Source organism: Nomascus leucogenys, chromosome 24 (assembly GCF_006542625.1).
Source record: "Nomascus leucogenys isolate Asia chromosome 24, Asia_NLE_v1, whole genome shotgun sequence".
Classification (NCBI taxonomy): domain Eukaryota; kingdom Metazoa; phylum Chordata; class Mammalia; order Primates; family Hylobatidae; genus Nomascus; species Nomascus leucogenys.
This window is the reverse complement of record NC_044404.1, coordinates 19,069,740-19,097,667: the sequence shown is the minus strand read 5'-3', so window position 1 is coordinate 19,097,667 and position 27,928 is coordinate 19,069,740. Positions and strand designations below refer to the sequence as shown.

At 55.5% G+C, this 27,928-nt stretch overlaps 2 protein-coding genes across 7 annotated transcripts in view; both read left to right on the top strand.

Annotated features, from left to right (window-relative positions):
- Positions 1-23,830, top strand: part of ALDH4A1 (aldehyde dehydrogenase 4 family member A1) — a 32,069-nt gene extending 8,239 nt beyond the window's left edge. The window contains exons 2-15 of one of the 3 annotated variants that reach the window (XM_003271534.4): positions 5,105-5,198; positions 5,758-5,850; positions 8,696-8,743; positions 9,572-9,727; positions 11,755-11,904; positions 11,985-12,059; positions 13,296-13,483; positions 15,816-15,889; positions 17,577-17,773; positions 17,933-17,980; positions 18,793-18,945; positions 19,754-19,875; positions 20,687-20,805; positions 22,311-23,830. In XM_003271534.4, the coding sequence (XP_003271582.1) occupies positions 5,105-5,198; positions 5,758-5,850; positions 8,696-8,743; positions 9,572-9,727; positions 11,755-11,904; positions 11,985-12,059; positions 13,296-13,483; positions 15,816-15,889; positions 17,577-17,773; positions 17,933-17,980; positions 18,793-18,945; positions 19,754-19,875; positions 20,687-20,805; positions 22,311-22,423 (1,630 nt within the window). In that variant the 3' untranslated portion in view covers positions 22,424-23,830. Of the gene's footprint in view, positions 1-5,104; positions 5,199-5,757; positions 5,851-8,695; positions 8,744-9,571; positions 9,728-11,754; positions 11,905-11,984; positions 12,060-13,295; positions 13,484-15,815; positions 15,890-17,576; positions 17,774-17,932; positions 17,981-18,792; positions 18,946-19,753; positions 19,970-20,686; positions 20,806-22,310 lie in introns of those variants that run through there. The other 2 variants (XR_004028393.1, XR_004028394.1) reach the window with 2 other exon arrangements.
- Positions 23,831-24,491: 661 nt separating this feature from the next.
- The window catches only part of TAS1R2 (taste 1 receptor member 2), a 32,049-nt gene continuing 28,612 nt past the window's right edge, over positions 24,492-27,928 (top strand). For 2 of the 4 annotated variants that reach the window (XM_030805583.1, XM_030805582.1), the window contains exons 1-2: positions 24,492-26,853; positions 26,947-27,077. Coding sequence is in view for 3 of the 4 variants with exons in the window: in XM_030805582.1 (XP_030661442.1) it covers positions 27,066-27,077 (12 nt within the window). In the remaining variant the exon portion in view is untranslated. The remainder of the gene's footprint in view (positions 26,854-26,946; positions 27,078-27,928) is intronic. The other 2 variants (XM_030805580.1, XM_030805581.1) reach the window with 2 other exon arrangements.

Here is a 27,928-nt window from a genome sequence, read left to right as displayed (position 1 = left end):
ACTGACGGCTGCTCTGAGAAAGGTTGGGTTGGATTCATATCTGCCTCCCAGAGCCGGACACTTCCTGGGTGCTTGGAAAACCCGGCTGAATAATTGAGTGAGCTGTTATTGACCTGATCCGATTTATCTCTCCATCCTTGCCATGTGGAATAAATGTGTACTGACTGCATAAATGCATGAATGGATGAGGAATACCGTCCTGCCAAGAAGGTCCTCATGGATCCTCAGAGAGGCCCCAAGTCCTGTGACTGATTCGTCTCTGCCTTCACCCGAGCAGCCAGTGGATGGGTACTCCTGTTAGCCCAAAATTGTTCATGAACCAAGGAAAAAAAAAAAAAAGAAAGAAAGAAAAAAGAAAGCATTGATGGGTGGGAGTCCCTAGGTTATTTTTAGCTGCAGTTGACTCAGGCTGAACTTTGAACTAGTGTCTGTTCTCCAGGCCACACTCAGACTGATGGATGGACAGCTGGGCCAGTGCTTGGAGACTTCCAGGCACAGAGAAATCCATGGGGGCATGTGATCCTGAGGTCACGGTGGGCATCTGGGCCTCTGCCCTGTGGAGGAGGGAGGCCTGCAGGATCTCTGTCTCTGACAATTCCTGGGAGGGAACGGAGAAAGGAGAACTGGCCGCTACTACATTCATTCATTCATTCATTTAGAGATGGAGTCTTGCTCTGTTGCCCAGGCTGGAGTGCAGTGGCACGATCTGGGCTCACTGCTACCTCTACCTCCTAGGTTCAAGCGATTCTCCTGCCTCAGCCTGAGGGTGTATAGGCACACGCCACTACGTCTGGCTAATTTTTTTTGTATTTTTAGTAGAGACAGGGCTTCACCATGTTGGTCAGGCTGGTCTCGAACTCCTGTCCTCAAGCAATCCACCCACTTCGGCCTCCCAAAGTGCTGGGATTACAGGTGTGAACCACTGCAACGGGGCTACTGCGTTTTAACCTGGGGATGGAATAGGGTGCTCTGTATTCCTCCAGTAGTTGCTGAGTACCTGGGCCAGCCCCTGAGGCTGTGATTTTGGGGGGCATCTGGGAGCCCATTTGTCTCTGAAAGCCTGATCTACTGAAATAGCATTCTGAGACCTTCACAATTTTCTTTGGAAAGCAAGAGCAGGAGAGGTGAGGAAAGGCCAACACTTGTAATCCTCCTGATGACCCTGCAAGGTGCATCGTGTCAACCTTAAATAGTGCGATTCAGAGAGTAGGACTAAGTAGTTTATTCCAGCCCAGAACTTGAGGATGGCCACTGGGGAGCATAGGTTCAAGTTACCTCGAATATACACTCTGATTAGCTGCAGTAACAAGTGGGCTTTTAAGGTACAGGGCAAAGAGGCAGTTTCTAAGTCATTTACCAAAAATTTATATTAAAATAATATAAGCTACTGGCGGGGCACGGTGGCTCACGCCTGTAATCCCAGCACTTTGGGAGGCCAAGGCGGGTGGATCACTTGCGGTCAGGAGTTCGAGACCAGCCTGGCCAACATGGTGAAACCCCATCTCCACTAAAAATACAAAAAATGAGCTGGGTGTGGTGGCGGGCACCTGTAATCCCAGCTACTTGGGAGGCTGAGGCAGGAGAATTGCTTGAACCCAGGAGGTGGAGGTTGCAGTGAGCTGAGATCGCACCACCGCAGTCCAGCCTGGGTGACAGAGTAAGACTCCGACTCAAAAAAAAAAAAAAGCTACTGATTGGCTGTGCATTGTTCTTTGTGTGACACTTTCCAGGATCATGAAGTTAATGGATGAGGCAGCTAGTCAGAAACAAAATGCCTTGAAAGAATTGCCACCGGGTGTGCATGCAAAGGGCATGACTCAGGTCCCGTATTCGTGTCTCCCTGGGCCTGATACCTTTTGCATACTTCACATAGCTCACACTGCTCTGAGCTATTTTTCTCTTTTTGGTAGTATTGTCCCCATTTTCCAGGTGAGGAAACTGAGGCTCGCAGACTTTCTAAGAATGCACTGAGGTCATGGAGCAGGTGTGAGCTTTGCCTCCAGATTTGTCCACTTCTGGGGCCTGTGCTTTTCCCATCCACCGGGGACCTGGGCTCCAAAGAGGGGCTAGGACAGACTCAGTTATTTGGAGTCCTGCTTCTCGGCTGAAAGAGTTGATGGTGATATCTGGCTCACCATCTTTGCTGGGTGTGGTGCCATTGAGGCCCGGAGCGCGGCTGGAATGCATGGTCAGGAGTTTAGCTGAGGTCCCTTACAGAAGCTTCCAGATGGTCCCAGGGGATTGACACTGCCTTCCCCGTTCCTGAGGGACTATGGAAACTCGGGGCTGCCTCTCCATTCTTCCCATGATGGTAGATGGGAGAGGGCCGTGCAGATTTTAATGTATTTATTGTTATCACATCTCCATATGTGGTCTCCATGGGGTCTCCATAGTAACCCCATGAGGGGGTGTCGGTGTTTTACAGAGGGAAACTGGCTTCAAGACATGTGACTTGCCCAAGGTCACACAGCTAGTGGGAGGCAGAGTGGGGGTGGGGAGTGCAGAGCTACCGGTTCAGGGTGGAGGTTGGTGAGGAGGGGAGGGGAGTAGAGAGAAGGTCCTATGTGCTCACTTTACCTGTCAGGATCTTGGGTGCCCTGCCCCTGCCTCTTCCTCTTCCTCTACCATGCAGGCCCCTCTCAGCCCCTCCCTCTGCCTCCTTCTACCTGGGGTGCTCTTCCCAGCTCCTCTCAAGCCTCCTTTAAGTCCCTCTCAGGGTCACCTCCTCAGAGAGGCCTTCCCTGACCACCCTGGCTGAAGCAGCCCTATTCTCCCCCTTGTTTGCCATGCTCACTATCTGCGGTTACCTTGCTTATTTCCTGACCAGGCCTCACACTGAAGGTCACCTGTGTGCAGCCAGGGGCCTCGCTGTCTCTGTCACTGCTTTATCTCCAGGGTCTGAGACGGCACCAGAGATCCTGCAGGTCCTCAGTCAACCTTGCGGAATGAACATAGGGCCTGGCCACACTCCTTTGGTTTTGTGTCCTTCCTTCAGGCCTCCCAGGCTGGGCCTTTGAGCCCCAGACTCCTTCTGGCCCCCAACACTCATAGCGGGGCCATTCTGTCTCCCATAGGGCAAAAACAATCTCACAGAACACTAGCCTCAGGCCACGTCCCTCTGAGACCATGATCAGATGAGACACAATAAGCCCTCTTCCTGATGCTTTTTTTTTCCTTGAGATGGAATCTTGCTCTGTCATCCAGGCTGGAGTGCAGTGGCGTGATCTCAGCTCACTGCAACCTCTGCTTCCCGGGTTCATGCGATTCTCCTGCTTCAGCCTCCCAAGTAGCTGGGAATACAGGAGCGGGCCACTACGCCCAGATAATTTTTGTATTTTTAGTAGAGACGGGGTTTTACCATATTGGCCAGGCTGGTCTCAAACTCCTGACCTCAAGTGATCCGCCCACCTTGGCCTCCCGAAGTGCTGGGATTACAGGTGTGAGCCACCGTGCCCGGCCTCCTCTTCATGATTTTTGTCTAAGCACAGACAAAAACAAGGTCTCTGTGCCACCCACAAAGCTCTGCACATCTTGGTAAATGTTCCTTTTTCCCAGTCAGACTCACCCCCACTTTCTGACGGCAGCCAATCCAGAGCTAACAGTGGCTTCCTTAAACCCTCCCCAAATCACCCTGCCAAACCCCATGGGTTTCCTAACAGCATCTTACTGAGATGCCCTGTGGTTCCCCACGCTGTGTGTTTTCCCCCATTGCGCCGACCAGTGAGCCCCACCTGTGCACCTCCAGCTGTTCTGGGTTGTCTGAGGCCATTGACACCAGACAGAGATGATATCTGGGCCTTCTGGACTCAAGTGCAGGTTTCCCCTACTCTTGATCTTGAAATAGTCATTTTCCTTTTAGGACCGAAATGCCCTTATTTCTGTAGAGAGGTGGCTGGTGAGGCCCATCCTATGCCACGTAGATGGGAAGTTTGTCAATTTCAAGTGCCCTTTGGGCATTAGCTGACTTTGTCGTCATGATTCTTCTCATTTACAGAGGGGGAAACAGGCCTGAAGGGGAAGCCCCACAGCTGGGAGGTGGCAGAGCTGAGGCTCCAGCTCTGGAATGACTGACCCCAGCGTCCTAGCTTTGAGCCACCTGACCTCCCACCTTGTGACCCTCAGATGTGGTAGGGGGTGGTGGAAAGAGGTCAGAGGATTTGAGCAAGGAGTTGTTGAGACTCAGTGCCCTGGAATCAGGCACCTCACCCCCACGGCCAGCCCTCCCGGGGCTGTGAACTGAGCTCAGGGCAGCCCTCCAACTTCATGGTCCACATCTTGGACATTCCTGCCCACCCGGAGCTCTCAGCCCTTTGTGCCAAGAGGATCTCAGCTGGTTCACATTCTGAGGAGACTGTGTTCTGGAATGTGCTGCCCTTTCAGCTTAGAGAGAGAAGGAACTTGGGTCTTTTGGGGATAAAGCCTGCCTTGTGGGAGAAGAAAGGGAGAGTAACGCTTTGCATGTGCAAAATACTTAAACATGGTTTTGCATCTATGTGTTTAAACTTCAAACAACCGAGTGAGTTCGGTGTGATTATTCTTACTTGATAGATGTAGAACCATGCTCAGAGGAGGCAACTCACAGGCTCAAGGACACACAACCGTGGGACTGGGACTTGAACCTTGGGTTGTGGACCCCCAAGGTGGGTTTTTGTTGTTGTTTTGAGATGGAGTTTTTCGCTCTCTCACCCAGGCTGGAGTGCAGTGGCATGATCTCGGCTCACTGCAACCTCTGCCTCCTGGGTTCAAGCAATTCTCTTGCCTCAGCCTCCTGAGTAGCTGGGACTACAGGCACACATGCCACCACACCTGGCTAATGTTTAAAATATTTTTAGTAGAGATGGGATTTCACCGTGTTGGCCAGGCTGGTCTTGAACTCCTGATCTCAAGTGATTTGTCCGCCTTGGTCTCCCAAAGTGCTGGGATTACAGGCGTGAGCCACCATGCCCAGCCCAAGGTGGGTTTTTGACCCCCCGTTTTCTAGTTGCATTGGATTTCAGGCTCTGGGCGCCCACCTAGGACCCCCTGTCAGAGGTAGAGGGGCTGGGGTCTGGTGGTGGGGCCGCTGCTGACCTCTCTGCCTCTGTCCCCTGCCCTTGTGTCCCAGGCTGCGGTGGAAGCACACCTCCTCCCTGAAGGTGGCCAACGAGCCCGTCTTAGCCTTCACGCAGGGCAGCCCTGAGCGAGATGCCTTGCAAAAGGTAATGGGAGGGTGGGGGGCACCCGAGAGGTGCAGGGCATGGAGCAGAGGCCGTCCCCAGCAGCCCTGAGATAGCGCTCCGTGCCGGCAGCCATCACCCGCTTCTATCCTTGCTCCCAGCCTTGGGAGGAAGCCTGGGAGGGCTGTGGGTCTGGAGTGTGGAAACAGCTGGGAGGACCAGGGTGGCAGCCTGGAACTACTCTGGGGCTTCTCAGGCCAGGTCAGATGTCATAAACCTAGTTGTTTTATAGCTAAACATGTTTTCCAGTTAATTGCCAGCATTTTAAAGATCATGAGGTTTCATATAAGTTTCAGGTGCAGTTTTTTTTATCTCTGTGTCATGGGTAGAACTCACCTTCCTGCAGGGTGACAATGGCTGGAGCAGAGTCCGGCTGCCCCTGAGGGGAGCACACATTCTCTGATGGCCACCGACCCGGCCCGGCCCCCTTCTCATTTCTGTGTCAGCCTGGGCAACTCCGTCTGTGGACTCTGCGTTAGGGTTTTAGATGGGAGGAAGCGAGGAAGGCAGTGACCATACCCACTCTTTTCCCTCTCCCCAGGCCTTGAAGGACCTGAAGGGCCGGACGGAAGCCATCCCGTGCGTGGTGGGGGATGAGGAGGTGTGGACGTCGGAAGTGCAGTACCAAGTGTCGGTATGTCCAGTGGGTGGCAGGGCTCAGCCCCTCCACTGAATATGCGACCTCTTTCTCTGACAGCTCGTAAGGTTATAATATGTGGGCTCTGACTTCAAGGCCTTCACAGTGCCCCTCCCCACCCCAGATTTTGAATTCTGTGGACCAGTAAAACTTCCCAAAGCAAAGGACGGCGCCCACACTGCATCCAGCCCATAGCAGCATCCTGTGTCTGGGCCAGAAAGGCCATGAGGGGTCCACACAGCATCTTCTGTTATTCCTCATAGATTTCTTGCCAAAGGGGTTTGGGAGCTAATGGCAAAAAGCTGGGCCCCAGGTCCCGAGCTCCTCAGATGGCGTTGGCCTAAGAAGCCCCCATGCTTGGAGTTTATCCATCCAGAAACTGGCGTGCACTTTACATGGGCCAGGAAACTCATAGATCTGTGATGTGGGGGAGAGTAAAAGGTCGGCCCTTTTGCAAACAGGGCAAGCAGATTCTGGCTCTGTCCGGCTGAAACCCTGCGCAGATGTGTGCAGGGGGAGGGGTGACTGAGGGGGAGAACCCAGGTCCCCCACTCTGAAGGTTCCCAGGACAGCCTGGGGCAGGAATTGACCACAGAGGTGTCCTGGAGCTCTAGTTGCTGGGTCAGGACTACCTGGAGCCGTCTAAGCGTGGCCTGAGGTCTGCAGGCATTGGCCAGGTCACTCTGTCTGTCACTGGGTGTGTGTGCAGGTGCCAGCTGACAGCAGCACCCGCCACCCAGCTCCCTGGTTGTCTCTGTAACTGCCTAGAGTCTGCTCTCACCTGTAGCTCCCCAGGCATCCGAGGCTGCATGGCAGCTGGGATTTTTCCAGGCAGCGAGGCTCCGGCATTCTGATAAGCCCCTGGTGGATATTGCTGATTTTCATTTCCCACGTTGCCTCGCCGACCTGGCTGGAGGTTCTGGCCATGTGCTGATCACTGTGGCACCAGACATTTGGGGTACTGGGGCGTATGAGGGCAGGATCTATGTTTGCTGGGACATAGCACCGACAGGACTCTGCAGTCCACTGGGGCCCAGGTCGCAGCCACTTTCTCGGCCCCTAAACATCACAGGCCAATCTCAGGTGTGGTCCGAATACAGAGTGACTGTGCCAAGCTTCAACGTGAAGGAGAATGGTCACTTTCTGCTCAAGCCCAGATCAGCGCTGGCCAATAGAATTTCCTGCAGTGAGGACAGAAACGTTCCAGGTCTGCATTGTCTGTTCCAGCGGCCACGAGCCACGTGTGGTTGTCAAGCAGGTGAAATGTGGCTCGTGGCTACTCTTTTAGACAGGAAAACTCCAATAACCCACCACAAGACAGATAGGTAGCAAAAGTGTTACCTATTATGACATAAACTATCTTGCCAGCCCTAGGAAGGAAAGAAGTGAAATTTCTCCCTGCTTCGTTGGTCATGCTAGCATTCACCACTGCCAGGCATTAGGTTTTGAAGGGAAGACAGGGGTTAAGGAAAGACACACACACAGAGAGGGCGGCTGAAACAGCAACACCAGTATATTGCAGAAACCTGAGGACGTGGGGGACCAGCTTAATGCCAGGGCCCACTGCTGCTTACAGGCTGGGGTACGCATCAGTACGGGTGAGACGGGTCTGGGCAGTATGGCTTGCTGCGTGGCAGGATATTGGTAAGATGTTGTTATGATCAGGTGGTTTGGCACTCTCTGGTGGGATGTCATCGTGGTGTTCCTTGTACCTTTACCCAGCAAGATATGATAGGGATGGTTTTTTTTTTTTTTTTTTGAGACGCAGTCTCGCTCTGTCACCCAGGCTGGAGTGCAGTGGCGCGATCTCGGCTCACTGCAAGCTCTGCCTCCCAGGTTCATGCCATTCTCCTGCCTCAGCCTCCCGAGTAGCTGGGATTACAGGCATCCGCCACCATGCCCAGCTAATTTTTTGTATTTTTAGTAGAGACGGGGTTTCACCATGTTAGCCAGGATGGTCTCGATCTCCTGACTTCGTGATCTGCCTGCCTCGGCCTCCCAAAGTGCTGGGATTACAGGCGTGAGCCACCATGCCTGGCTGATAGGGAAGTTTCTTTAGGTGGGCCTTTGTCCGCCTTGCAGTCAGGCGGCTGAGCCAGATGTTTCTCATGGCCTGAGCTCCTGTGAAATGTTTCACTTGGACCAAGGTCTGCAAAATAGCGGGGAGCTTACAAAATGGTGCAGTTTGGACCAACACCAGGTTGTGTTTGTAAATGTTTGTTGAGGATCTTCCTATTTAGATTAGTAAATCTGGAGCTTAGGAAATAATTGTTCTGTCCACAATGGCTTCGGGGCAGGACAGAAGTCCCAGGCATTTCACAACACCGGTGCATTCTTTTGGGCCTCACCTGGTTTTGTTGCCCATGGTGGCAGCCTCATGCTGGACCAAAGAATTTTCATCCATGATCCCCTTTGGTTCTCCTGTCCGTGCTAGGAGACAGGGAGGGCAGTCCCCATTTCCTAGAAGAGGAGACTTATGGGAGGAAGTGAGCTTACCTGGGGCCCCACAGCTAGTAGGTGGCAGAGCCAGGATTTGAACCCATGTCTCTCTGACCACAAAGGTCTGTGCTTTCCTGGAAAGACCCTGTGGTCTATGCCTTTCTCCTGGACCGTGAGCCGTCCGGAGAAGGAGCCATGTCTTACTCATTGTATAGTGGGTACACCAGCACCCTTAACAGGGAGCAACCTGTGGGCCAGGCACTGGGGAGGGCTTCATGGGAGCAGGGGGGGACAGCAGGCGTGTCCAGGACTTTCCTGGAAAACCGGCCCTAAGCCCAGCCCTCTCCGTCCTTATCCTGGCACCTCCCTCTCAGGCCGGGACCTCACTCTTCTCTCCTTTCAGCCTTTTAACCATGGACATAAGGTGGCCAAGTTCTGTTATGCAGACAAGGTGAGTGAGCCTCTGTGCCTGGTGACCCGGGGGTTAGGGTTGCTGCTCCTGCCCTGCCCTGCCAGCTGCTGATATGGGGGAGGGGCATCAGTTGCTGTGTCCTTCTTTGGCCGCGGTGGGAAGGTGGGCAGGGGGTGGCTGGCACTGAGGGAGTCCCTGGGTAATGTCTTTGACTGGGCCAGGCATGCAAAGGTTAACTTGAGCCAAATGCAAGCTGCCTCAGCCAGGGCTGAGACATTCCCAGACATGCCCATTGTGGTGGGGCAGACCTTGGACTGGGGAGGAGTGGATTCTGGAAGGCTGAGTCAGGGCAATTAGAGACACCATCGATGGAAAGCCAGGCCCAAGAATTGGCACTGGAAAGGGCCAGCAGGAGGGGCTGGGGTGGCTGGGGGTCCAGGAGCTGGCATTGTGTGGCGATGAGGGCAGTTGGGGTCTGGGAGGCCAGCAGCAGAGCCGTGTCTCAGCTCCAGTTGACCTCAAGTTTCTGGATGGTGGGCTAAGGGGCACCAGGTCCCAAGAATAAGGTAAGGTTTTGATTAGACCATGAGAGAAAGTGGAGCCAGTTTAACAGCTGCAGGACTCAGTGCCAAGGCCTTGGAGAGCTGACCAACCTGGTCGGGCCCTTCAGGCTTCAGACTGGCAGCCACTACAGGCTCTGATGGGACGCTGTTGTTGGCAGCTGTGGTGGCAGAGGGCTGAGGGCCCAGGGAGACAGGCATTGTCCCCGGATGGAAGAGAGGCCTTCCAGGTCTCTCCTCCCTCGCTCACTCCCCAGGGCCCTTCCCGCTGCAGGCGGCAGTCCCCAACCTCTCCCTCTCCCTTTAGAGCCTGCTCAACAAAGCCATTGAGGCTGCCCTGGCTGCCCGGAAAGAGTGGGACCTGAAGCCTATTGCAGACCGGGCCCAGATCTTCCTGAAGGCGGCAGACATGCTGAGTGGGCCACGCAGGGCTGAGATCCTCGCCAAGACCATGGTGGGACAGGTGAGGTGCTGGTGGGCCCGGGTGGGTGGGGCGGGGTAGGGTGGGAGTCAGTCGTGCCCCACCCATGGCAGCAGACATCAGCTGAAGCGCTTCTGGGTCCCAAGCCCTTTTGGAGACCCAGAGATGTCCTCAAGGGACAAGGCCTAGGAGCTGGGATGGATGATCACAAATTATTAGGTGAGACAGATTGTGCAGCGCCCGTGTGTCCTGCCTTGGAAATGTCCCCTCTCCTCCATCCCTCTGTCCTCGCTCCTAGGCCTTTGCCATGCTTTGCCTGGACTGGTGGTGGCCTGCCCTGTCTCCCTGCCTCCCAGCTTGGTCAGCCCCTCGCCGCCCTCAGAGTGGTCTTTCCAACACCTCCAGGATGTTACTCCTGGCTTATGACCCACCCAGACCTCTCCACCACTGAGAGGCAAGTCCCAAGACCTGAGCCCCATACCCAGCGCCCTTCTGCCCACCTCTGTCCAGCTCGCCTACTGCTCTGCCCTTCCCTGCCAAGCTGTCCCGCCCATAGTGTAGCCATTTGGCACTTAGCAGGACTCCCTGGCCATGGCAGGCATCCTCTCTGCCTCTGCCCACGTGTCCTCCTGCCTGGAATGCTTGCTGTCTCTTCCGTGCTCAGTGAACTCTTACCTCCTGGTCCAGCCCAGATGTCACCCCCTCCGTGAGGCTTCCTGAGCCTTCTCCAGCCAAAAGGACTATTCCTGCCTCTGTTTCCCCAGAGCATGTTGTTCCTGCATCAGTTACAGCTCAGATTGCACTGGAGTATATTGAGTTCCTAGGTACTGCCCCTTCACAAGCTTTTTGGACATAGTAAACATGTCTTGACATTCTCGGTCTTTTTCTGGGCTTTGCATGATACCTTTCAGGAGGCATAGCAAGCCCCTGATCAATGGTTTTCTCTGCACAGAGCTGGCATGACAGCTCCTCACCCTGCTAAATACAAGTTGAGTGAGGAGTGGCTCTAGCAGGCAGAGTGTGTGGGGGACAGGAGTCGTGGGAGAAAGGGCTATTTCACCACCTTCAGGACCTGAGCCCTACACTGCCAACTAACCTGGGTTCCTGAAGGGTAAGTTGCAGGAGCCAGAACCCCGGCTGCTTTTTGGATCAGGCATTTGCCACTGCCTGCTCCCCATCCCCATGGTGAGCACCCCCTCTGCTGCACAGAGCTGGTATGACAGCCCCTCATCCTGCTAAATGCCTTCTTAGATTGGCTCAGCAGCCCTCTGGGGTAGGCGTCGGCTCTGCGTATTTGGGGTGAGTCGCACATTGCTGGGAAGACACTGTAGGATGAGTTTAGGCTCTCTCTGTATTTGGCCTAAGACTCAGGAACTTCTAGGAAGCAAGGTACACATCTTAGCTCAGCTTCATGGGCTGTGTGTCTTTAATAGGTCGTGCACCTGCCAGTGACCTTGGGTGCCAAGAGGGGGCCACGTCAATCTGGAAAAGCCCCGTTCTTGGCTGTCCACAGTTCTTTTCCCCGCAGCTCACATTTGCTGTTATTAAGAATGGACGGTTTAAGGGAATCACAGTCTCTTGGTTTTTGGCCCAAACTAACCAGCAAGGCCGAACATCATTCCTGGGGAAGGAGCCATCCGCCTCCCACACACTCAGTCTCTGTCCTGGTTTTGCAGTGGCTAGTCTCTGGCTCATGCTAATCTGCCCTTCTGTCTGGAAGGCTCTGATCCTGAATTTAGTCTGAGGCTTGACCATAGATCCTTTGCCATGCACCACCATTCAGAGCTGCTATGAAATGAAGACAGTGCATGAGAAGTAGTACCTGGCCTGCTGCAGAGGATCAGTAAATTCTTCTGATCCCTGTCCAGCCCAGAGGGCTGGCTGCAGGAGGTGCTGGCTCAGGGGCTTGAGAATCCTTTCCCCCTCAGCCCCTGGGATGGGACCTGGTCAGCCCTCCAAATGTTTCCTGGTCCCTCCTGGGGCCCGGCTCAGTGCTCAGTGTCATGTGTGAGAAGAGGATGGACAGGAGGCTGTTGGCTGCTCCTGACCCCCGGCCCTCCGCCTTGCAGGGTAAGACCGTGATCCAAGCGGAGATTGACGCTGCAGCGGAACTCATCGACTTCTTCCGGTTCAATGCCAAGTATGCGGTGGAGCTGGAGGGGCAGCAGCCCATCAGCGTGCCCCCGAGCACCAACAGCACGGTGTACCGGGGTCTGGAGGTACCTGCAGGAGGCAGTGGGCGAGCAGGCGGGGCAGCCCAATGCCGTGGGCCTGACCTCACCACTGCCTCCTTCCACAGGGCTTCGTGGCGGCCATCTCGCCCTTTAACTTCACTGCAATTGGCGGCAACCTGGCAGGGGCACCGGCCCTGATGGTGAGATGTGGGCACAGGTGGGACAGTGGCAGCTGGTTGTCCTCCTGGTCCCAACAGACAGACGGAGGCCACCCCGAGCCCCTTGGGTCTCAGCCTAGTCATGGGGAGAGGCACAGAAGGTGGAGGCAGCTTGGGGCTGTGGGTAGGCTTTGGGACCAGAGACCCGGTTTGAATCCCAGCATCATCCCTCTCTGCCTGGGAGACCCTGGCAATCCCTGAACTTCTCTGAGGCACAGTTTCCTCATCTGCAAAGTGGAAATAATAGGAAAGCCTCCATGACCGGGTTGTGAGGCTCAAATGAGACACATCCAGCAGCAGGCAGGGCTGGCCCGGAGCTGGCTGAGTGTTGGCGGCTCTGTTGATGATAATTACCGCTGACCTTCAGTGCTCACCACGTGCCTGCTGCTGTCAGGCATGGCATGGAGATGATCTCATTTCATCCTCTCAGCAGCTCCGAGAGGGAGTTGTGACTCTGCCTCTTTGCCAGATGACAAAACTGAGACACACAGCCGTGACTGACTTGGCAAGACTGACTGACTAGTAAATAAATGATGGAGCAGAGAAAGCTTTGGATCTAGTCTCTCTCCGGGTTGATGGTATTCACGTCACTCCTCTGCCATTATCGGAGTGAGGGTGGCTCTTACCGGATGAAGTCCCAGGCCTAGCGGGGAGACGCAGCCCAGCTCCCAGACAGCCTGGGCGGGACAGATCCACATAGTCGTCGGGAACCCCGAGCCCCAGACAGGGGCACTGGATGCTGATGCCGGGGTGTGTACCAGGGACATGGATGGGGACGTCCTCATGCATCTGTGCACAGACAAACACGGTGCATGTCCAGGCGCCCACGTGCCTGGCTGCTGCACATGCCTGACCCAGGACATGTGCTGAGAGAGCCCGTGTGTACTTGCCCCGCCACGCCCGGTGAGCACTCAGTGACTCTAGCACTAAGAACAGACCTGCCTAGGTGATGGCAGGACCGGTCGGTGCAGCCTTCTGGGGAAAGGGAGCCTTGGCCAGAGCATGGGGCAGATTGGGCCGTGCCATGGCCTCCTTGGCAGGGACTTTTGGAGATAGGGCCAGACGCCTTGGAGGAGTGGGGTCGGGTAGGGGATGTCCTGGTTGGCACAGGGTCTGGTGGTTCCAGGTGAGGGATGGCCGTGCTGTAGGGTAGGGTGGGGTGGGGGTTGGGGGCTGGTGGCGCCATCCTCATGTATGACCGAAACACCTCCCGGGCAGGGCAACGTGGTCCTATGGAAGCCCAGTGACACTGCCATGCTGGCCAGCTATGCTGTCTACCGCGTCCTTCGGGAGGCCGGCCTGCCCCCCAACATCATCCAGTTTGTGCCAGCTGATGGGCCCCTATTTGGGGACACTGTCACCAGCTCAGAGCACCTCTGCGGCATCAACTTCACAGGCAGTGTGCCGTAAGTCCCTGGGGATGGTGTAGGCTGGGGTGGCTAGGGGACGTTCACAGGCAACCCTGCTCACCTGCTGTCTGCCTGGGGATGGGGCTGTGAACCCAGGGGTCATGCACTGACCCTACTCCCTTACTTGCTGTGTGGCTATGAGTGAGCCACTTCACCTCTCTGAGCTTCCATTTCTTCACCTGTACAGGGAGTGATTATCCTTAATTTGCAGAGTCATTGCAAGGATTAAACATGTTAATGAAGAGGAAAGAGCTTCACAGGCTGGAAGTGCACCCTACAGCTGTGGGTGATATTGATTTCAGTGCTACCTCTGCTACTGGAAAGGGCACGGGGGAGCGTAGAATGAATTGGAGGAGTCAGGAAGCCTTCTTGGAGGAAGTGACGTCTAAGCAGAGGAGTTGGCCAGGCAGAGGGGAAGAGGCAGGAGAAGAATATATATGCTGGGAGAGGAAACAGCACATACGATGTTGTCAAGCCAAAAACATGTGCTCTGGGGCATGGCAGGATCCTGTGTGGCTGGAGTGTGGAGTTTGAGGGCGACAGGGCAAGAGAGTGAGGGCAGGACATGGTTTGAGTTGAGGTAGGGGAGGCAGGCCGCTACCTGATCTCGACCATCCATGCACTCACTGGCTGAGCAGGACATTTGGAGCTCACACTAAGGCTCAGTGGGGAGCACACACCAGGGACAAGGTCCCGGCTCTCAGGCTGGAGGTGGCGGCGGAGAGTGGTTCGGTGACCATAAGATACTTAGGAGTCTGCAAAGGTGTCTGGCCTTTATCCTGAAGGTGATGGGAGCCGTGGAAGGTTTCAAGCAGGGAGAGTGGCTGAGTCAGAGTTCTGTGTCAGGCAGAGATTGCAAATAATGGCCCCCAAATTGGATCTGGCAAGAGGCTCTACTTTCTTTGACTCCTAACAGTGATGGCCCAATTTTGTATAATTGGGACAATTTCACAGATAAATCCAAATATTGGCCTGTCTTGGTCCCCTGGACCTGGATGCTCTGATCTTGCATTTCCTGGTAGTACCACTGGCTGGAGGTGGGTGGGTGTGCTCTGGCCCCCTGCATACCTGATCCACCCTGTTTCCTTTCTCTGCTGGCTCCTCTGGGCCTGTGTTTGCACCCTCATTCTCAGTGATCTCTTTGTGACCTGATGCAGGAGACTGGCCAGGAACTGTCGACCTCCAGGGAGGGGTTGTAGGGGCTTGAACCGGGAGAGATGAGGGATGTGGAGAAGGGGGCAGGTTCAGGTGAGAAGGATGCAGGGAGGCACAGTGGCCGTTTCCTGTCCTGGAGTTGGGGTTGGGGTGGGTGTGGGGATGAGGGGGGTAGTCAGCGAGAATGTTCAAGATGGGCACCTGGGAGGGCGAGCGGGCTCGGGGGAAGATGAATCTCGTGTTGGTCACTTCGGGTGTTATCTGGGTGGAGATGCCTGGAGGCAGCCAGAGGCCCGGGTCTGCAGCTCGGGGTCCTTCTTACCTCCTCTTCCAGGCCCCAGGCTCTGTCACCCCCTTCCCCGCAGCTTTGCTGGGGATGGGGTGGGTGGTAGCAGTGTTAGAACTGCTGAGAAGGGCAGTTTTCCAAAAGGCCTGCTCCGCCAGCCGCGGGCCCCTGGGCTCCCTGCCTATCAGCGGGCAAGCGGAGCGGGCCTGGCCCCCATTCTCCACGCTCTGATGAGCATCGGGCTTAAAGGTGGGAAGGCCATAAATTAGTATTAGCTACTGTGTCGCTGGCTCCTGGGCGATTAGCATTTTTATTGTTTTGTGGTGCTGAGGTTGGTCACACTTGGAGCCTGGGGAGGAGGCGAGGCCCTCCAGGGTGGCAGCTTTGGGCGGGGCCTGAGCTCCCTCTCCCAGGACTCTCCTCGGTTTGGCCGCTCAGTCCTGGGCACTGGGCTTGGGGGGGATCCTTCGCAGACCACAGCAGGGTCTGTTCCCTGCCAGGTACCTGCAGTGTGCCCAGCATGTCTTCAGCACATGCCTCACACTTGAGCTCATCACAAAACAACCCTGCCAGGTCAGGATTGTTCTTCCTGCTTCCCAGATGAGGTGCAGAATTCGAGGCTCAGAGAGGTTAAGTAATGAACCCAGGATCACACAGCCCTGAGTGTCCTCCTGGCTGCAGAACGTGGACCTTCTCTGCACCATCTTGCTGCCTGGCCCCCGTTGCCCGCTGCCTGTAGTCTTGGAATGCAGCCTGTTCCCAGCTGCCATCCCTGACTTGGCTCTCACCTCCTGCTGGGCTGCTCCCCGCAATGCTCCTCCCTGGACTTTTCTGCCCTCTTCCTCTGGCCTGGCTCCCTGATCCGCACCCTTTCTCCTGTGGTTCCAGCACCTTCAAACACCTGTGGAAGCAGGTGGCCCAGAACCTGGACCGGTTCCGCACCTTCCCACGCCTGGCTGGAGGTAAGGCCTGCCTCACCTCCTCCTCCCCTGTGGCCCCAGGGACCCGTCCCCTGGCCGTTGTGAAAGAAGAGTGAGGTAGAGGGGATCTAGCCACGAGTCAGGTGGATGAACCATTTCAGGCACTAGCACTGCCCAATAGAACTTTTTGTGATGAGAGATGCGTCCAGTACCTTCATTCTCCAATACGCAGCCACCAGCCACATGTGGCCATGGAGCCCTTGAAGGGTGGCCTGTGTGACTGAGGAACTGCGTATCTAGTTTTCTTTCATTTTAATTAAGTTAAATCTTAGTAGCCACTCGTGGCTGGTGGCTACTGTGTCGGGCAGTGCAGCTCTAAGCAGAGGCAAGTGCAAATGCAGAGACCAGAAGTGGGAATGAACTTGTATTTGAAGAAACAAAGCAAGGCCCGTGAGTAGGGAGGGAGGAGGGCTGGTAGGAGAAGATGGGCTGAGAGGTAGGCAGGGCTGGACGTTGTTGGCATACTAAAGTCTTCCCACAAAGAAACAGTTTCATGGTCAAGGAAATTTGGCATGTGTGGTGTTAAAGCAAAATGGACTCCTCCCGTGCAGAACTTCTCAGGGCCTTGAATGCTCTAATATGCATGGCACATCTTCAAGGGCAAGGTCTGCCATGCAGTGTTTCCCACACTCACTGGGCCACGGAACCCCGTTTCTGCAAAGACCCCCATGGACCAACTGTTTTGCGGAGCACATTTTGGGAATGTGCTGAGACCTAGAGGGAGGGAGAGCTGCAGCCAGCACATGACCAGCAGAGCTGGGACCGGTGGTTCAGCATGTTTCTCTGTGGCGTGAAGTGGGGCCCACCAGGGAGTCTGGACCCTGTTCCTGGACTGGTGGGAGTTCGGATGGGGGTGTCAGGGAAGGTGAGCACTCCTCGGGGTCAGCTGTGTGGCTTTCTGCTCTCAGAGCCTCCTTCCCTGCCTCCCTGAGGGAGAGAGGCCGCTGGTTACCACTTTCCAACCTGGAGCAGGTGACTTCATCTCTCTGTGCCTCAGTTTTCTTGGTTTGAAATTGGGGATGGTAATGGGAGCTCGTTGTGAGGCTTTGGTCAGACAAAGCGCAGGGTACTTCGTCCAGAGTTGGGCAGCTGTTAAGTGCTTTCAGCTGCTGTTAGCTGCTGCTGCCCACAGGGGGAGGAAACTGAGGCCGGGAGAGTGAAGTGACCTGCCTGAAGCTCCCTCCCACTGGGGAAACGGGGGAGTGGTTTCCAGCATGGGTGGGGAGGAGGGGCCCAGCCCTGGCAGCCGACATAGGGTGGGCTCCAATGTCCCTGGTGGTTGAGGGCTCAGGAGAACCTCACAAAAAGCTGTGCCCACTTCTGGGAATGGACTGGCTCTCCGGGGCCTTGGGTTCTTGTCCGTCCTCTGCTGTTGTGTTGGTTAGTTTCAGTTTTCCCATTGGTGTAATGGGGCTCTTAGACCTGATCACCTCTGATGCCCTTCACCCCTCCCTGGGCCTCAGTTTCCTCACCTGTGGAATGGGAGAATGGGCCTGGCCCGTGGGTCTCTGGGATGTTGGCCAACGCTCACTCTGATCCTCCTCTCGCTCTGGGCTGCTCCGTGCTCGTATTGGTCCCGGGCCATGGATGGCGCAGGTGGTGCTTTGGGCCCCTGGGCAGCTGGGGGAGCCGGCTCCTCTGGTCATTTTCCCACCCCCGGCCCCTGTAGAGTGCGGCGGAAAGAACTTCCACTTCGTGCACCGCTCGGCCGACGTGGAGAGCGTGGTGAGCGGGACCCTCCGCTCGGCCTTCGAGTATGGCGGCCAGAAGTGTTCCGCCTGCTCGCGTCTCTACGTGCCACACTCGCTGTGGCCGCAGATCAAAGGGCGGCTGCTGGAGGAGCACAGTCGGATCAAAGTGGGCGATGTGAGTGGCACTGTCACCCCCGCCGCGGCCCAGCGGGGGGCTGATGGATTGGGTCCCCGGCAGGCTCCTCTGCAGCCGGGGCTGGGGTGTGCGGGGAGGGGTCTCCCTTTGTCTCGGCCTGCAGTGATTCATCTCTTCTGGCGCCTTCCTTGCCTCCAGCCTGCAGAGGATTTTGGGACCTTCTTCTCTGCAGTGATTGACGCCAAGGTACAGGGTGGGAAGTGGGCGTTCCTGGGTGGGGGCAAGCCCTGGAGTGGGTGGGAGAGGGAGGAAGAGATACGGGGTACTCTGACCCAGGGCATGACCCAGCCCCACTGCTTTGATCAAGGCAGCTCAGCAGCCACACATAACACCTCCAGCTTCAGAAAGGGCAGAATCAGCCGTAGCCAGACAAGAGCTCATCTCATGGCCACCCTGGAACCAGGCTCAGCGAGCTCCTAATAGCATTTGCATGAGTGCATGTACATGTGTGTTTGTGAATGTGTTCATATAGGGCTCCGTGTGGCTACACATGTAGGTCTTTCCATATAAACACATAGATATCCATTTGCACATAAGCGCACACATGCATATGTCAGTAAGTCCACCCACACGCATGTACATGGAGAAGGCATACAGATCCCTACATGCTTAGAGACATGTGACCATGCATATGCCTATATATGCATTGATTGACGTGTGTCTATGTTTATATGCGAGTGCACCTGTAGTACTAACACACGTACACTTGTGTGTGTACAGACACACACACACACACAATGTGCGTGTACAGACACACACACACACAATGTGCGTGTACAGACACACACACACACACACACACAGTGTGCGTGTCTGTCCTTGTCTCTGCTGTGGCTCAGCCAGACCCTGGCTTTTGCCCTTGGTGTCCCGCGACCCTGCCCCTGTTTCAGGAGTTGGGCCCTTCAGGTGCAGGTGTTTCGGGGTGAGTGTGTTGCGGGGGCTGCCGCAGGGATGCCTTCCCAGCCTCTTAGACTTCCCTCCTTCCTGCCCACCCCCAGTCCTTTGCCCGTATCAAGAAGTGGCTGGAGCACGCGCGCTCCTCGCCCAGCCTCACCATCCTGGCCGGGGGCAAGTGTGATGACTCTGTGGGCTACTTTGTGGAGCCCTGCATCGTGGAGAGCAAGGACCCTCAGGAGCCCATCATGAAGGAGGTGACTGGGGCGGGTAGCCTGGGGTCCCGAGGAGCACAGTCCCACCGGAGCACAGCACACACACAGTTCTCCTGGAGACATTCTCCCATTTCACAGATGAGGCCCTAAAGGGAGACCCTAAAAGGGAATGAATGCCTCCTACCGGGAGAGAGTGAAGCCAGGTTTTGAGCTCAGGCTGCCGAACTCCAAATCCGGGGCTGTGTCCTTGACCCGGGCTGGGGTCCGAGCATTTCCACTGCCCACAGCAACCACGGCCACTGCAGCAATCATAATGGCTGATACTGGTAGACTTTTAATGTGGGGCCAGCTGTGGCTGAGCACTTGGCTGAGATGAGGTGGGTGTTACTGTTCCCATTTTACAGATGAGAAACTGAGGCCAAGGCACTTGCCCAAGTTGGCAGTGCAGGGCTGGAGTCTGCCTGAGAAGATCTTCCCCCCAGCCCCTTGGTGGCAGAGGGAACCATGAACCCTTCTGGAGGGAATGGTATCTCTGGGCAACTCTCGTGCCAGCTGCTGCTGGAAGCCTCTGGGACCTGGACCCTTTGTTCTCCAGGTGTGGGTTTGGCAGGGAGAGCCAGAAAATGTTTGCATCTTTTGCTGGCTTGCAGTGGGATGGACAGGACAGGGAGCTGGGCATGTTGCTGTCCTTGAGGGAACCCAGGAGGAGGCGGCACCTGACCCTTCTTGCAGACACTGAAGTGTAGACTGAGGCCCAGGGACTGGGGAGAGGGTGAGCCAGAGCAGGGGCACTGGGAGGGCTCAGGGCCCTGGTCCCGTGGAGGGTCTGATGCTGGGGCCTCTCTCCTAGGAGATCTTCGGGCCTGTATTGACTGTGTACGTCTACGCGGACGACAAGTACAAGGAGACGCTGCAGCTGGTTGACAGCACCACCAGCTATGGCCTCACGGGGGCAGTGTTCTCCCAGGATAAGTGAGTGGCCCAGGCCGCAGCCCTGGTGCTGTGCTCCGAGTGTCCTGTCCGTGTAGGCTCTCGCCCCATCTGCACCTCCTGGACGTGGTTCCCAGTAATAATGCTGCCTCTACCTTCTCTCTGTCCCCTCCCCTCAGCCCAGACAGGCAGCCAGGGCTCCCCATATGGGCCCACAGCAGCAGGCTCTTTGTTGCCAGTACTGGTGGTGCCGGTGCCAGGGTGCCACTGGGGACCAGTGAATCTGAACCTCTAGGGGCAGGGCCAGAAATTGGTGTCTTCTACTGGCTCTGTGGGATCTGGTGTTGCCCCACTGAGTGAGGTGATTGTCCCATGCTACAAAGCAGGGCAGGCCAGGGGCTGCAGAGGCAGGATTCGAACCTGGGTCACATGAGGCTAAACTTGAGGCTTTGCCTCTTCTTCTCTCCATGGCACTGGTTGCCCCCATGTCTGCCTCTATGAGAGAGTGGAGGTGAGCTTGGAGAGGGAGGAAGGGTGTGGGCCTGGGAGCTGGAGTTTCCCCTGCTCCTGAGGGACGGGAACATTGGACCAGGACAGGCCACTCCCTTCAACTTCGCAGTACCCCTGCGACGAGGCGTGCCAAGCCCCTCCCCAGAGGAGGAAGCTGGGCTCAGAGACTGGGTAACCTGACCGAAGGCCCACAGCCAACAGCTGGCCAGCATCCCTCATCCCTGACTCGGCCTGGTGCTGAACCTGGAAAGCCAGTGTGGGCTGGAGCCGGGGTGTTGAGGCTGGAGCTAGGGCTGGAGGGGAGATGAGCTGGTTGCTCTGTCACCACTGCTCTGCTTTGTAGGGACGTCGTGCAGGAGGCCACAAAGGTGCTGAGGAATGCTGCGGGCAACTTCTACATCAACGACAAGTCCACTGGCTCAGTAGTGGGCCAGCAGCCCTTTGGGGGGGCCCGAGCCTCTGGTGAGTGGTTCCCCCTTCCCACAGGGGAGCTGGGTTCCTGGTGGGAGACCCTAGATGTTACATCTCGAGGGGCTTCAGAGTAATAGGAAGGATAACATTGACTGAGCACTTACTGTGGGCCAAGCAAGTGCACTAGCTGAGGGTGCCTCCAGCAAACTCGTGAGCAAAGGGACTATTCTTCCCATTTTACAGAAGAGGAAACTGAGGCTCAAGGCCACATGGCCCTGGTGGGGTTGTAATTTTGGCTCCAGCAGCCGCACTTTCTGCACCATAGCCAGTGTCCCTTAAGTCCAACAAGCTCTACTTCACAATGGGAAACTGAGGCTCAGAAGGAGCAACAGCTTGCCAAAGGTGACTGCTCCTGAGTGGCAGAACTGGGGCTGAACCCAGGCGTGCTGGGGTTTCCCACACCGACCAGTTCTCCAGTTCTTGATGGTTGCTGGCTGGGCGTCCTACAGTTTAACTTGATGCTAACTGCCTGGGGTTAGTGCAGACCCCACGGGTTAAGAACTCGGTCCCGTAAGACTGACCCCCCGACTTCGGATGCCAATCACAAGTACTGGGACCCCAGATTACCCACACCTTGTCTGACTTTGCGACACATCAGAAGTTCCCATGATGCCCTCCTGAGTTTTGATACTTTGTTAGAACGGCTCACGGAACCCAGGGGAAGCGTGCTTACTATTACCCATGTATTGCAGAGGGTATTTTAAAGGATACAGATGCACAGCCAGATGTGCAGACACATAGGGCAAAGACTGGAAGGGTCCCCAGAATGGGCACCTCTGTCCCCCTGGAGTTCGGGCTGTGCCACCCCCTTGGCATGTGGATGTGTTTACCAATCTGGAAGCTCTCCTGACCCTGTCCTTTTAGGTTTTTATGGAGGCTTCATTACACAGGCACGATTGATTCCATCATTGGCCATTGGGGTCGACTCAACCTCCAGCCCCTCTGCCCTCCCTGGGGCTGAAGGTTCCAAGCCTCTAATCACAGGATTGGTTCCTTCGCCAATCAGCGCCATCCTGCAAGAGCCCTCATTAGCATACACGCGTGTGATTAGAAGGGGCTTGTTATGAATAACGGAAGACGCTCCTTTCACCCCCGTCACTCAGGAAATTCCAAGAGCTTTAGGAGTTCTGGCTACAAACCAGGGAAGAAGGCTAGATATGTACTTCTTATGGCACCCCAGGACCATGCCAAGTCCCTGCCTGTCAGTCCAGTGCTCTCTCCACGCCGCGCCCTGCCTCTTAGACATCCTCGCATCCCAGCAAGGATGCAAGGCTGGGTGCGATGTGGAGAGATCAATGGAGGCTCCCCACAGACTGGAGACTGGAGGCAGGGTCTCTCGTCCATCTCTCTGGCTCTTCTGCATGCTCCAAGCTTGGCAGCAGGCCCGCTGCTGGCCGCCCACGCCGCTGGCCCATTGATTCCATCATTTCCTCCCCTCCCCTTCTGCCCAGGCTGTTGTGTCTTTTCAGAGAAAAACAGAAGTGTCTTTTCCACAGGAACCAATGACAAGCCAGGGGGCCCACATTACATCCTGCGCTGGACATCGCCCCAGGTCATCAAGGAGACACATAAGCCCCTGGGGGACTGGAGCTACGCGTACATGCAGTGAGCCCCCCTCGGGCTCCACCGTCCAGCTGTCTGTCCGTCCGGGTGGCCGACCTCACTGCACAGACCCCACTCCAGCCCCTTCACCCCTTCTTCATGCACAGCTGCCTTTCTATAATCCGGGCTTGACTCCCTTCTTACCACTGCATTCTGGCCTCTCCCACGCCTCAGGCTCTGGTTTGAGATCGTGCTGGGGAGGAACATGGCCACTGCCTCTTATCCCATCGGCCATGTGGGAGGTATGACCCCGGTACCCGGCAGGTTCCCCTCTCCCCTCCACTGGGCCCAGTGGCTCAGGGACCCGGGGAAAGGAGATAGAGCAGCTCTCGGGATCCTTTGGGGAAAAGGAGGCCATTCTGGGCCCCTTGGCAAACTTCAGCACCCACAGAGGCTCCTGGCCTTGATCCTGCCCCTCCAGGTGTCCAGGGTAAGTGTAACTCAGACTGACCTGTGGCGCACGGGGCACCAGCCGGCCTTGCCCTCTCTGGTCTGGGCTGTCTACCTTCCTCACTGTAGCTCTGCCCAGACCCACCTGGGCCAGTAGGCCCCTGTACCCAGCCACACACCTTACATGCCGGTGTGCCTTACTCCAGGTGCCTGTGTTTGGCCGAGGCCTGTGTGATTCCTGGTCTGCACCACATGGCGGGGTTGGGGGTCCACTGGAGGCCACCTGCCAAGGTGTGGGATGGGATGGTCCTGCCAGTTTGGGCCGTGATTCTGGAAAACCTTGGATGGACCTTCGTCCTATGTCAGCCTTCCCTCGGATCCTCGGGCCCTACCTGTAGAGACCTCCACTCCTAGAGCCAGGCTCAGGGTCCAGGATTTCCCTGCAGGAGCTCAGCCACCACTGTGCCATGGTGACACAGGCCGAGGCAGACACTGCCCCTCCCTTCTCCCAGCCCCCAGAGGCCTGGCCTTGGGTTCGTCAGCGTGGGCTGAGGACGTTGCCTGTAGAATCCTCCTTTGCGTGGGAGTGGCTCTGTGTGGACCAGTCCTTCACTGGCCCATTCTTTTTTTGACACAGCCAATCTGTGACCACGATTCCTCCCACAGATGCCTCCTGCTTGGATTCTGAGTGGTCAGGGATCCGTAAAGCATGACTTTCAAGGATGGTTTTTAGGGGACTGTGGAAGTGTTGGGTCTTCCTCCAGGATGCCTGCATGAGACCCCCCCAGAGCTGGTGTGGCTGTTCCCCAAGTGCCACTGGCCCATGGATGGGGGTGGGTGCTGGTGCCACCTGGGCTGGGTGTGGGTTCTGCGTCCTTCCAGGATCTGTGTCATTTCCCATGAGGGGCCAGGGCAGGTGGCTGGGGGGTCACGGGCTGGAGTATTCTCAGTTCTACTGGTTCTACACTGTGAGGTGGCAATGGGATTTGCTCAGATGCCACCCAGTAAAATGCCTGTTACTTAATCAAAGTGGTGGATGGTCTTTTTGGAGGGGATGGTGGGGGCAACCAACATCTTTTAAGTCTGGTGGCATTGCCAGTGTGTCACCTGGTCATGGGTACAGTGCTCTCAGTGTGACAGAAGGAACAGTAGGTGCTGATGTTTGAAATTGTCTGTTGGAGGCGGTGGGGCTGGGTTCACATCCTGGCTCACTGCCTCCCAGCCAGGTAATTGCCACAAAGTTATGCAACCTCTCTGACCTTCCATCTCTTCATCCGTAAGATGGGGTAACCGCTCCCTCTCCCCACCATGGGTCATCATGAGAATTGAATGAGTTAACACATACACATGCTTAGAATAGTGCCAGACACATGATGATTCAAAAATATTACCCATAAGGCTGGGTGCAGTGGCTCACGCCTGTAATCCCAGCACTTTGGGAGGCTGAGATAGGCAGATCACTTGAGGCCTGGAGTTTGAGACCAGCCTGGCCAACATGGTGAAACCCCATCTCTACTAAAAAAAAAAAATTAATCAGGCATGGCGGCGTGCACCTGTAATCCCAGCTACTTGGGGAGGCTGAGGCAGGAGAATCGCTTGAACCTGGGAAGCAGAGGTTGCAGTGAGCTGATATCACGCCACTATACTCCAGCCTGGGTGACAAAGCGAGACTCTGCCTCAAAAAAAAAAAAAAAAGTTACCTATAATCCATTTTCATTGTAAGAACCACTATCCTGTGTTGTGATGGTTAATTTTATGTGTCAATTTGGCTGGGCATGGTGCCCAGGTATTTGGTCAAGCATTCTGGGTGTTTCTGTGAAGGTGTATTTGGATGAGATTAACATTTAAATCAGTGGAGTTTTAAAGGTAAAAAGCAAGGCAGGTGACCGTTCATCCTGTGGGTGGGCGTGGTCTAATCAGCTGAAGGTCTTAAAAAAGTGAAGAATGAGCTCTCCACGCAGGAAGGAATTCTGCCAGCAGATTACCCTCACACCGAATCGCTGCAGCTCTTCCCTGGGCCTCCAGCCTGCTGGGCTGCCATGCAGATTTTGGACTGAGTAAGCCTCCATAATCGCATGAGCCAATTCTTAAAACCTCTCTCTTGCTCCTGTTCTGTGTCTCTGGAGGTCCCTGATGAGTATGTGTGCTGAAGACCCTGTATGTTTCCTTACAACAGCCTTTGGAAGGAAATTCTGCCATGCTGCCATTTTGGAGAGAAGGAAATTTAGGTACAGAGGTCAGGGGACTTCCTGGGGGTATGGTATTACTGAGATGTAAACCCTGGTCTGTCTGATTCCAAAGCCTGTTCTCTCTCCTTCACCCAGATGTCCACGGCTAGTGCTGAGCTGTCTTGGAAAGACATGCTCAGCTGGCCAAATGATGACTGACAGGAGCCACTGTGGCCAGTTAGCTTGAGCCCAGGTCTGTGCGCCCTAGCCCATGCAGGCCAGGTGACTTGTGGAGGGGTGGAAACGTGTGACCTGGCCTGTCCCCCCCAACCTGCCCGTGATGTAAAATGGGCTGTTTTGTAAACCACACTGACACCTCCAGGGACAATAGGCAATACCCAGAGTGCCCTAGGCTGGAGCACAGAAGGGAAGGGTGGCAACTGCATTTATAGTCGTGAGACCGGCAGGCTGTGAATGTGTTTGAACCGTTGGTGTGACTTGCTCAAGATCACACTGAGACAGGGTTGGCTAATTACTAAATCCTTTATCTACCTGGTCGCTTAAAGCTTTGGCAGTGACCTTACCAGGTAACTGTGGCAGGACCCACGGAGGTCGGAGGTGGGATAACCAGCTCAAGCTCATGCAGCTGGTTAGGAGGAAGGCTCGGGCTTGCACCTGGGTCTGTGGCTGCCCACGGCCCATGCTCCTCGCCACCTGTTCCACTGGGCTCCTGACTTCCAAGCTCCTCCTCTCCTACTGTTATTTTATCCAACCTTCCTCAACCTGCCACCTTTGCCTCCTTTTGGACTAGGGGTGACTCAAAGCTGTTGATTACCCTGTTCTCTCTCCTCTCCCTCATCCCCTAGACTTGGTGCTGGTGGCTCTTGAGGGCCCAGTGCTGGCTCGGGGACCTGAGGCCTCTTTGCATGGTCACCACAGTAAGTCCCTATGTCTGCGGTGGCCCAAGGAGCCCCTTCATTTCCCTGCTGTGGCCAGGGCCAGGGCTTGGAGCGTGAACCATTTGACTGAGGCCGGATATCCCTGCCACCACTGTCCCACGGGCCGCCAGTGGAGCATGCCCTCTAAGGAAATGAGGGGCCACCTGTGCTGGCTGCAGGTCACCAGGCTGACCCAGAGCCCCTGTTGGCGGGGGGTGGTCAGGGGAAGTGGCAGGAGGCAGACCCACCCTCTCCAGAGAGTCTTAATTTTCACTAGTTCATCCCCGCCCCGTTCATCGTCTTATTTCCTGGGTGTTCTGTTTAGGGGCCAGATTAGTAAATAACAAGAGCCACCATTGTTTGAACACAGGGTGTGTCCCAGACATTGGGCTAAATGCTTCGGGCATCATGGCCTTGGATCCTCATGGCAATCTCATGAAGTAGGTGCTGTTACTCCCATTTTACAAAGGAGGAAACTGACACCAATGGGTTAAATAACTAACATGCCAGTAGGAAATAAACAAGCTGGGTTTTAATCCCACACCTCTGACTCCCAAGCCCTGGGCCATAACCACCACTGCACGGTGCCCTGGAGCTGGACAGGCGCTGGGCTCAGATCCCAGCCTTAGCCCCTTGTTCCTGTGCCTTGACCTCCCAGCTTCAGACTCCTCCAGGAGCTGAGGACCAAATGAAATATTTAAAAATGAAACGCTGCATCCCATGGCCTGCCAGGGTGAGGTGCCCAATCAATGTGAAATTTTAATTTTCAACCCCAACACTTCTTCATCCTAGATATGTGTGTTCCCAGGAAAGAGGAGAAGCCAGATTTAAATGAGCACCTATCAATAGGCCAATTGTTTCTACGAATTATCTTGGACCGCACCGGCCTGTGAAATGGTATTTTAGCCCCATTTCACAGATGAGGACTGAGGCTTAAAGAGGTGAAGAGAGACCTGCTTAGTAAGGGAGAGGGGCAAGAGAAGAACTTGTTTCTGATGAACATACCAGCAACCCCTTGTCCTCGTCCCTCACAGGAATCCATCCGTCCGGGTGTTCTGTGCGTGGATGGGAGGAGGCACTGCTGCTGTCATGGCTCTGAACACAACCAGCCAGCCTTGTCCTTCTGTGTCCGGGGGGCTGTCAGCCCCCCTGGATGATGGAGCAGGTACCACATGCCCCTCAGGCACCCAAGGTAGAGCAGAAGACTGTTCCAGGCCTCTGCCATGCTGTCCCTCAGCCCTATGTGCCCAGGCAGTTGCCCTCATCCCCCAAGCATCTGGTCCATAGAGGTTGGAGGGAGCTGACGTTCTGTTGGGCACCTGCTCCAGAATGTGCATCGGGGCAGGCATTGCTGGAGGGAGAGTGAGGCTCAGTGAGGGAAATGCCTGGAAGAGGCCACACAGCACGTGGCGGAGCCAGAACTGGAACCCCAGTGAGTCAGATTAGAGTCTCAGACAAGAGCCATAGAGAGTCATAGACCCCAGCCTTTTACTAGGGCTAAAATTGAGGGTCCCAGCCGGGCGTGCTGGCTCAACGCCTGTAACTGCAGCACTTTGGGAAGCTGAGGCGGGAGGATCACTTGAGGTTGAGAGTTTGAGACCAGCCTGGCCAACACGGTGAAACCCCGTGTCTACTAAAAATACAAAAGTTAACTGGATGTGGTGGTGAGCACCTGTAATCCCAGCTACACAGGAGGCTGAGGCAGGACAATCGCTTGAACCTGGGACACAGAGGTTGCAGTGATCTGAGATCGTGCCATTGCACTCCAGCCTGGGTGACAGAGTGAGACTCCATCTCAAAAGTAAAAATTAAAAAAAAAAAAATTGAGGGTCCTTTGCCAGTACCATGCGAGGCACGAAGCCATCAGCACTGGAGTGCATCATTTATTGGTGATCATTTACTAAGCAGGTCTTGATATATTAACCTCATTTAATCACCGTTTGAGGGTGCCTGTGGTCATTTTACAGGTGGGGAAGCTTTGAGGAGTCAAAGCCTGCTTGTTGTCCCCTGTCCCTT